The sequence below is a fragment of the Stylophora pistillata genome, chromosome 12 (genome assembly GCF_964205215.1).
Source record: "Stylophora pistillata chromosome 12, jaStyPist1.2, whole genome shotgun sequence".
Classification (NCBI taxonomy): Eukaryota; Metazoa; Cnidaria; class Anthozoa; order Scleractinia; family Pocilloporidae; genus Stylophora; species Stylophora pistillata.
In genome coordinates this window covers 14,427,646-14,437,500 of record NC_142530.1, presented here as the reverse complement: position 1 = coordinate 14,437,500, position 9,855 = coordinate 14,427,646, and the positions used below count along the sequence as shown (strand labels likewise).

The following is a 9,855-nucleotide window of genomic DNA, read 5'->3' as shown; positions in this document are numbered from 1 at the left end:
GGTCCGGCTTCTTGTCCAGTGTTGGTTTCACATAATGTGACATATCACTTGTTGTAGCTCCCGCGAAGGACTTTACAACAACCCGGTGGCCGACTTCTTTCCCTAATTGCCACCCTTGTATGTTTCTGATAATTGAATCGCCAATAATGACGGTGGTCGGCGAGGATCTTTCTTGGTTGTGGTTAAGAGTATTAGAGCTGTTGTGAGAACTCTTGTTTGGCGGCTTTTTCTTGCTCGATTTGCTTTGGTGATTCTTCGTTGTTTTGGAAGATTGAGATTTAGATGATCCATTGGAAAGCAATTTCCATTGGAAAGCAATTTCAGTCGAAGACGATCGAGTCTGAGCGACCTATAACTTTACAATCTTAATTCAATATCTCTTTGGATCGATTAGAACATTTTAGGACTTTTCTTTTCTTTCATGGCCAATAATATCAATGAGCTTCTTGACACTTTAAAAGTAGGTTCAATTGTTGTTGTCTTACCTTTTAACAAGTTGGGCTTTCGTCTTTCGACCTTTGGCGGGATCTCCTCTCCATTTTAGCCAGAATTTTAGTTCTTCTACTTTAAATTAGCTGGAGCTCTCCCACTTAGTGATGAACTAGGAATATCTGCGTCTGAAAGCTTTAGATTGTTTGAAACCGAGTTCATTTTGTGTTAACCAAGGTAAAAGCGTCCGAAGGAAGAAAAACACAATGGCCCGACGGACCTCGCTTTCGTGCAAATTTGTTACAAGGCTTCTTAAGCAAATTTTCATTATGCATAGCGTGTATGTGATTGACTAAACCCCCACATACGTTTCATAAGCCGATTTACACGGTACAGTGTTGAAGCAACTGATATCAGTCGCTAAGACACATGCACCAACTACGGATAAATAAAAATAAAACTTGGTGTTTTTGAACATATTTCTAAACCCTGCGATTTTTCACACAGCTAACGTTATTCTAAATACTATGATTATAAACTTAACAGAAGAAAACAACTTCATACCCACAATTAATGTAGGTGCTATTCTTGATAGTGAATTAACACAAGAAAACATTTACTTATTTTATTTGTTTTTTTACAATTTCTGTTTCGCGAACCTGTTCCTTGAGCCTTCTTATTTCGCCTGTTGGATCATCGATCTCCTCTTCTGGTGTGGCAAACACCCACTTTTGAATTCGAGAATCTTTTGTGACCTCTTCAATTTGCTTACGGTACATACTTTTCACTAAAAGCGAAACAAACATCCCCAACAAGAATGTCAAATTGTATAAGGGTTTGAATGTTTGAGGTAAGTATTGTGTGTGCCCTTTGCCCTTTGACTACGAGAGCTACGTTCCATTCAGCCAATCTTTAAAAAAAGCCTAATTTTCAATTTTGTCTTTAGCTTTTCGTGTCAATTTTATTACTTATCGTCCTTTTTTTCCTTTAAGCTTACATATTTGGTGTTTGTCTGACCTAGAAAGGTTCTATTTCAATTATTCTTCTATAAGTGAACCAGAATTTAGCAACGTAACTCGCTAGCCAATACACTGCTATTTCCATTGACTAATATTTGACTCTAATCGGTTAATCCTTGGTCTGCAAGCGCAAGTCATATTTGGCCTGCAGTAAATAACAATGTTTGTTATCCACGAAAAATTGGTCTCTACTATCTTAACAGGGCTATTGTAATGAATTTCTCTGCGTATGCTGCGATCTTTAAACTTTTAATTGAGAGAGAAAGTATCTTAACAAAAATAGTGTAAGGATGTAATCTGCGATAAACTGGTGTCTGACATTCACTAAGAAATGTATTTAGGTACTTCTACTGGCTTCGTGCTACAGAAAATGGTGCAAGCTCCGTTAGCATGCCAAATCAAGCTCGCACTCACACTTAAACTTTTACTTGCGCTGACGATAATAGCTCATCCACTGCATGCATATGCCTTAACCCCTTTTATCAATCGTTGTTTTACACTTGAAACGGTACTTACCTCCCCGTTTATATCTAAAGGGAACCTTTGCTCTGACATTGTACTTTGTCATTGCGTCACATATGTTCTCCGTAACTCTCAAAATAACTAGTTCCCTGTTATGGAAAAGAGACAAAACTATAAGACCAACCGTTGTCTGTGAGTATCCTTCTAACTTAGAGTAAGATACACACTCAAATGACAAAAACTCCTCTAACAAAAAAGGAATTTAAATTGCCGAATAAGGAAAAAAATTCTTACTCTTTGTAGTAAATCGGAGGTTTGCCTTCCCGTGGTTTCCTAATCCTTGCATTCTTTGAAAGCTTATTCTCTACCTCAACCGCCAATAGTCTACAAACTTGAAAATATTACAAAGTATTACACTGTATCGCAATAACAAGTATTCATTACTTTCTTGGCGGCTACGTATAATCAGCCTTACCATGACATTTTGTTGGAAGGTTCTTGGCAGTTTCTAAGTCTCCTTCCCCACCATCATCGCCATCATCCTCGTCATCATCCACATCGTCATCGTCATTATCATCGTCTCGATCTTCCTCCGAAACTTCATCGTGTTCTTCCGAGTGTGATCGTTCATTCTTTTCACCTTTCTTTCCGTCTTGCTCGTTTATCATAACAATCGAGTCTTTTTTAATTTTAATCCCATCGATGATTTCATACTCGTTCTCAAAGTCTTCAGCGTAGATTACAGTCCATAAGAAAACTATAACAAATACCATGCTATACCTTGGAGATAAACGCATTTTTCAAACAAATTTTAGTAAAAATAGCTAAAAAAAAACTTGTCGAGGATTACTTAAACGATGTTTTGTCAAAGACGGGTGAACCCAACGGAAATAAAATCGAAAGATGTATTGAAATACTCAATCGGCTGTCCAAGTTATGGTTGTTCTGTATTGGTAGCAAGCGAGAAGATTTTAGATCATTGACAATCGTCGAGGACGCTTGTTTCATTGACTGCTAATTTTCGTGGCGCAGCGCCATTGAATATTTGTTCAATTGTTAATCAATAATGTATGCAATGAGACAATTCATTCAGTGTTCATGAAAGGACATATTCCACCGTCACCCTTCCACTGAAATTCGAATGCTTTGTAAGGATTTCTTACCGCCAGTTTCGCCGTTTGCAAAAGGTAATCATACTACAATATTCTGCTTTGACGAATTATTTTTATGGATTTAAAGCTAACCCGTTGTCTGTGCGAGTAACAAATGACGTGTAGAGAACCCAGCTGCATCCAGTCGGCTGGGTAAACTTAAAGATTGAACTATTCCGCGTGGAAAAATTATGACACTTCTTTATTTATGAACCTGAAATTTGAAACAGAACTAAATTTCTATTTAAACGCGGAAGATTCATGTTTTTTGACATATAACATATAGTAATAAAACTTTGATTTACTGGAAAAGTAAAATAAATTATTTATAGTGGTCCTACGGATTTGGTTGTTTTGGGCTCAGTCATTTCGTAGCTTTTAGATTTAAATATTCTTTTTTTTTTTTAATATCTTTTACCTTAAGCTTTGAGTTGTGCTTCATCAAAAATTTTTAAAAAACGTTCTCTAATATTTCACCAACAATGTCTTAAAGCAAATACTTTTTCAAAGACGTTTAGGAACACAGGTGTTTTAAAAGAAACGTTTTTTTAACTATTATACGAACTGTTTAGAAATGTTAATCTCTGAAGCTCATGAAAGAAAACTTTAAAGCTCGTTAATAGTAGAAGTGATAAAACGCATTGAAGTGTTTGTCCAGCTGACTTTCTTACTTTGAACGTTGCTTAAAAGAACCAATCGGTAGCACACAGATAACACAATTGCTTACGGAAGAAAAGAACCAATTAAACCAATTGGAAATACACAGATAGCACAGTCGCTTACGGAAGAAACGATCAAATTACATTAGAAATATAAATTGCCAGAAAGATTTACGGACGGCCGTTGGTGAAGGAAAGTGGAATCATTTTAGAAGTGATCATTTTTGTTTCAGAATGTATTTAACGACATCACCATTACTTTTTTCAAGTCTTTACTTTGTATTTGTTATACGGAACACATTTTGCGAGGAAAGGATAAAAGTAGGACCTGGAGCAGATAAAGAAAAGAAAATTAATCCATATATTACGAAGTTTCATCACGGAGCTAATGTGAGACCCACGAAATGCCAAGGTAAGCAATACTACATGTCCGGAACAAGATTGTAAAAATATAAGGCTGAAGTTAAATTCAGATAGGAAATATGACAAACATAATTGGATTCCTACAAGTGACTGATTTTAGCCGTTATTACTGTGGAAATACCTGCAGCAGATCTTGGTGCGTCATATCGTCGGCTTAAGTGGTGCGACAATTTCAAAATAAGTTCATTTTCGAGCAAAATCGTTAACTGATTTGTTTTCTCGATTAAGAAAAATATGTCCAATCTACTCGTAGTTCCCTTAAATTTCTGTAGAAGATATTACACGGTATTGATGGCATTCAATTAGAATCATGAAAATCTTGTGAGAGCTTTTTTTATAACTATCAGACTTGAAAGACTCTCGAATCGCATCTTTAACATTGTTAAACTCTTTTGAAGCTTCACTCTCGTTGTGGATTATAGTTTCTAGTAATATGGTCAACTTTTTAAAGAAATATTCCAGAAAATTAACCACAGTTAATATCCCGTTACACCTACTTGCCATAAACAGGTTTTAAAGTGACACTTGGAAAATAAAAGAATATTAAGATAACGGTAACTTGCCGCTTAGCAGCCCCCCCTTTCTTCCATTGATAAGGCCCATCTACCTGCCAACAAAAGTTTTTTGCGTCTTTGTAATTATTATAGATAGACTTCGATGGAAAAGTCTGAACAATCATTTTGTTATGTTCCAGTCAGTTTTGATTTGTTTTCTTTCAGTATGTCGACTTCTTGTCACCGAGTTTCTTGAGCAAATGAAGAAGACGAATCGTCGGGAAGATGTACCTCGTGGATATTTACTTGAGGATTTAGACAATCAGGAGAAAAGCATCCAATATGAAAAATCGTGAGTTCTTTCTATCACCTACAAAACCCTAACCCTTGAAATCATTGCTTTGATTCATATGTAAACCCTCCTTGCAATGACGATACATTATCCTGCAAATAGTTGATGAAAATATAAAAGTTTATCAGCTGAAAGGTTTATCTTGACACAACTTAATTGAGAAGAGAATGTTCACTCGCTGAGAGGGAGACTCAAGAATCATATCAATGGGAGAAAAAGGCTCCACCGATTACCACTCGTTTCATGCACCTCGGCAAAAATAAGCATAACATAACACGTCCAAGTTGCTTTTTTTCAATCCGTGTCACCTAACCTCAGATATTATTACTTGTGTTTCAACCTTCAAGGGAGCTTCGTCTCTTAGATGTCCTGGACAATTTGTGCGAGAGAATGAAACTTTACCGCGCCAGGCCAGGTCCTGAATTTCCTTACATTAAAGGAGGTTTGTAACTTAAATACTTCAGATAAACATTGCAAAGATACTTCGTACAATATTTAGAAAAGAACATTTGACGAAAACCTAAACCAAGGCATCTTCGTAAGTAGAATCATATAACAAAATGTTGCGTTTAAGCTTGGTAGTGAAATTAAGAAAGAGGTTTTTGCTCGTCTTTTTTAATATAAGAGAAATAAACGCCACAGAGGATAAAAGTATCGGGTAAGATGATATTGAAGACAGACGACCTTTCTCTTTGCTCTTGCCACATCATTTTGGTGTCGTATGTGGACTTTAACAGAACAGACATAAAGCGAAATGGAGTGTATGTGTTTACATGACATGATAAGCATTTTGATTGGTTTTTACCTAGGATTTATTGGAGGACAGACGCAAAGATGACGTCACCAACTACAACATTTTACCTCATTTGTGATTAATACTGAACAGATCAGAGCAGTATTGAATATGTTTAGTCCAGAGAATATAAACTGGTTTAGTATAAGGCATTTGGACCTATAAATTCTATCATTACCAGCGATACAGCTATCAAGGCTAGACTTCCAATTGGAATGAGGAATCGTGATGCTTTTTTTTATCTTTCAGCTAAAAGTCAACTTCGAGAAGTTTTGGAAGATATGCAAGAGAAATCAAAAGTTAAACTTAATTACGAGCTACCAGATGAAGTCGTAGAAGACTACACTTACGAAATGGGGAGACTCAAATTCAAGGTAAACAAGTTGGCCTCCCTCCGTCCAGTCATCCCTTTTTTACTTTGCTTATATATGGCCGTTTTTCAATTGGCATGACTAGTTAGTAGAGCCGCCCTATCCACATTTGGAGCGGTAAAAGAGTTTCGAAAAAACAGTTTTGGTTCGGCCGAAATAGCATTAGAAAAATGTACAGTATTTTAAGCGCCCATTAAGAAAGACCATATCGTCCGTAATAATCTTCAGTCGTCAGTTCTGGCATTTGGAACACGAGGAGCGCACATCTCACCGGCCTTCGGTCACGAAGAGAAATCTTTCGATATCTTTTGATAACGGCAGGAAGAATTTTTTTGAGTTAAACCAGTCGAGTCGATGAATATGGTTAATTGCACCGTTACGCTATTATTTCGTTTCTCTGAACGAAACATTTGAAGAAACTTATAAAAGCGCAAGCTCTAAAGAAAATTATAGTTCACCACTAAATTTTCTCCGATTCTTATTGGTTTAAATTGATCACGTGACGCGATAGGGTTTATCCGTAGAGAGACACTATCAGCCCATAGTGCCCGTTCACGGAAAATACCCGGATGGATAGTACTCATCCGTAAAAAATTTTGAATGGTTTGACGGCCGCGAAATTAGGCGGATCGGAAAAACAGTGACTTTTCAATTCTGGTATAAATATTATTTAGTCAATGCACGGTTGCGAATTATTGACATTTGTGACAGGCTGTACGCATGAACAAATATTTGATTGATCTACATTTAGTGGATTTTGACTGTTTTTCAACTGGGGCGCGGAAGAAAATTTAGTGGTGAATAATAAAGACAATAGAGTGCTTATGTCTCGGAACTATCGGTCTGATAGTTACCCCTTGGAAATTTGATGTTCTTAAAACTAGCATATTTGTTTCAAGAATATCAAATTTCCGTGGGCAACTATCAGCGGATAGTTCCTCTACAGAAACACTCTATTTTTTAAGCAGAATACTAGAATCATCGTTATAATCATTATCACCACCTTTCCCTATTGTCATCGCAATTACATTAGAACCCAGCTAGCTCGAACCCCCTTGGGTAAAGTTTCGATCTGCGGGGCTTTGAGTTATTGGGATTGTCGTTGAATTTCAATTATCCTTTTTACTATCAATAAGAAATCAGGTTTTTTACAATCTTACATAACCAAAAGTCATTTTCATACGTTCAGTTTGTTTCATGAGAGAATTTTTACAAGGACCTATAGACTGGGAAGTTTGTCTAGGTGTATTACGTTTTCATAAATGTTATCACTTTCGTATCAATCGCGATTAAAGAACGAGACGTGTCAATCTGCTATCGGCCATGTTTTAGCACTTCGACGTTTTTATTTCAAGGTTCAGTTATCAGGGAAAGCTAAAGTTCGAGTTAGTTGATACTAGATGACTGAGAAAATTGGGTCAAATCCAAGGGTAATCAGATCTTGCTCGAGTTAGCGGGGCATTCCAGTTAATTGGGTTCAAGTAAACGGGGATCTATTTTATTAACATCTTTATCATTATTACAATTATTTTTGACTAAGTATTCGCTGATGCTCTTTATTTCTCAGTGTATTCATATGTTGGAAAGCCACGAGGATGATATAACACAGTGGTACTTTGGTGATCAGAAGGAAAATCTAATCGATTGGCTGTGTGTAGAACGAATTCTTGACGAAAATGAACAAGGTATTGTATTTAACTTCCAAATATGAAGATTACAGTTAATGAATCATGGTAATTGAGACGTGATTTTAAACTGATTGGCTTTTTGTGTTTTATAAAGCTTTCTCATTGACTGGGAAAAAGATGCGATTACCAAGAAATAATGTTTCGATTCGTGAATAAATGGCTCTGATTAGAGCCAATCGGACTGCAAGGATCCAGTGATTTGAAAATAGACGTAATAAATGAAAAGATTGATCAATCAGCATTTTGTTGAATAAAGAAATCAAGACAGTACCCAAGAAATCACAGCTCAAGATTGGTTTGTGCTAAAGTGAATCTACATATGGATCAATCTGTTTAAAAAAAGAGGGACAGATTTCATCTTGCATCGGATAACTATCAGGAGACAATTTCTAGAATCAGGGCCTCAGGGGATTGATGCAACCAGCTTGCCTTTATGGCAAGATACGACTTATTTCTGGAACAATCAGAGCGCGCTATCAAGGCAGTCTCCTTTACAAAAATAGACACAAAGTTAAAGCAACAACAGATAATTGCTTTTGATCATACTCTAGTAATAAAAAGTTTATTATTAAGTGGAAACTGGTTCTACTTTGAGGTGAAGAAACAAAAAGGAGTCGTACCCAGCCCCGTGAGAGATTTGAACTCTCGACCCCTGGTTTACAAGACCAGTGCTCTAACCACTGACCTAACGAGGCGACCACATGTGAAACTAGATATTACTTATAGTATCATTTGGAGGGCTTGGAGGAGGGGAGAGGGTTCAGAGGAATTAAGTTGTGTCACATAAAAAAAATCATCTGATCCCCCCAATAAGGCTCTGAAGTATTCTAACCATCCCCTCCCCATTTGCACAAAATTTTTTTCTACAGTACTCCCCACTTAAACTCTGTCAAAGAGGACCGATCTTTCTCACCTCCGACTGAAAACGATGTTAACCCCTAAATCCTTCGACCCCTGTTAAATAATGACTTGTCCTTGATCGATGATTTCATGAGAACGGGATAAAAATGAGATAAGCCTGTTAACGCATATATTTCTTTTTCTTAGATTGTCTAAATGCTTCAACGAAAATGCCAGACGATTACTACTCATTCGCGCAGGATGACAAATCTACAAAGCCAGCTCTTAAACCAGACATACCAATGAGAGATGATAGACGCTGGGAGTTGTAATAAGACTGTGCGAGAATTGAAGAATGTGGGAAAGACACACTGAATTTAAAATAGGCTATCGAGGATAAAATTTTAAAGAAATAACGACTTTAGTGATCATCAGTCCAAGTTTTAGCATTCAAAAACGTCTTAATTGATTTTGTTACAAAAACCGTGCATCCTAAGGCTGCTCCGATTAAACGAAAAAAATGCAAATAAAGTTTTGTTACAAATGATCTCCTGAGCTAATAAAAAAAATCATTTAAAACGCGCTAAATGATGCGTATGTACAGCCGAAAACGTAACTCGATATCGATAACCAACAGTGGGGATCATTTGAATATTGACCTCCGCATGCGCGAAAATCGTTTTTGAAGCTTTTACTTCTATCATGGGAACACCCGTCGTTCGTGATATACTTGCAACTTGCAACCATAGGATTGGAAACATGAACAAAATTATTCAAAGCTATAAAAAGCACATTAAGTCTGTTGGAGGGATCCACCAGCTAATTCATTTACACTACGAAAATGACTAAATTATACAACTCTGTCTTACAGTCATTCCCAAAAAGGGTTAGCTAAACATAACTTCCGTGACAGAACTGCGACGATCTAAAAACGATTATGCCCCAATTTTGGTATCCTTGTGAACTGTTATGTAAGAAGAGTGTCAAAGTCGAAGTCACGGTATCTCATTTGTCGAAATTTTTCTTAATAACTTCGTGAACGTTTCAGCTGTGGGGGACGTTGACAAGGTAACCTGACTGTAATTTCATCAGATTGTGTCAGAGGAAGTACAAATTGGATTTAAGAGTTTAAGTCGAGCCAAGTGACTCGCTTTTGGCTCGAAGTCCCCCAAGT

At 36.8% G+C, this 9,855-nt stretch overlaps 3 protein-coding genes and 1 non-coding gene across 4 annotated transcripts in view; 1 reads left to right on the top strand and 3 right to left on the bottom strand.

Annotated features, from left to right (window-relative positions):
* LOC148718914 (uncharacterized) overlaps positions 1–287 on the bottom strand; it is a 3,854-nt gene extending 3,567 nt beyond the window's left edge. Inside the window, exon 1 of the mRNA XM_088741758.1 lies at positions 1–287. This exon is cut by the window's left edge and continues 282 nt beyond it. Within this exon, the coding sequence (XP_088597884.1) occupies positions 1–43 (43 nt within the window). The 5' untranslated portion in view covers positions 44–287.
* The window catches only part of LOC111330834 (protein canopy 4), a 9,326-nt gene extending 6,076 nt beyond the window's left edge, over positions 1–3,250 (bottom strand). The window contains exons 1-4 of the mRNA XM_022935793.2: positions 2,386–3,250; positions 2,205–2,301; positions 1,965–2,059; positions 1,089–1,216 (exon numbers count right to left, since the gene is read on the bottom strand). Of these exons, the coding sequence (XP_022791528.2) occupies positions 1,089–1,216; positions 1,965–2,059; positions 2,205–2,301; positions 2,386–2,707 (642 nt within the window). The 5' untranslated portion in view covers positions 2,708–3,250. The remainder of the gene's footprint in view (positions 1–1,088; positions 1,217–1,964; positions 2,060–2,204; positions 2,302–2,385) is intronic.
* Positions 3,251–3,561: 311 nt separating this feature from the next.
* LOC111330835 (protein canopy 4) lies at positions 3,562–9,228 on the top strand. The gene is made up of 6 exons (XM_022935794.2): positions 3,562–4,132; positions 4,863–4,989; positions 5,337–5,431; positions 6,032–6,156; positions 7,721–7,838; positions 8,889–9,228. The coding sequence occupies exons 1-6, from the start codon at positions 3,955–3,957 to the stop codon at positions 9,011–9,013; spliced, it is 768 nt and encodes a 255-aa protein (XP_022791529.1). The 5' UTR covers positions 3,562–3,954; the 3' UTR covers positions 9,014–9,228.
* Positions 8,464–8,536, bottom strand: Trnat-ugu (transfer RNA threonine (anticodon UGU)). The gene has a single exon. It is a non-coding gene; the product is annotated as a tRNA-Thr (tRNA).
* Positions 9,229–9,855: the final 627 nt, after the last annotated feature.

Coding starts and splice junctions, on each gene's coding strand:
- LOC111330835 (XM_022935794.2), top strand. CDS start 3,955: ATGTATTTAACGACATCACCATTACTTTTTTCAAGTCTTTACTTTGTA. Junction 6,157..7,720: donor TGGGGAGACTCAAATTCAAG/GTAAACAAGTTG, acceptor TTTATTTCTCAG/TGTATTCATATGTTGGAAAG. Junction 7,839..8,888: donor TCTTGACGAAAATGAACAAG/GTATTGTATTTA, acceptor TCTTTTTCTTAG/ATTGTCTAAATGCTTCAACG.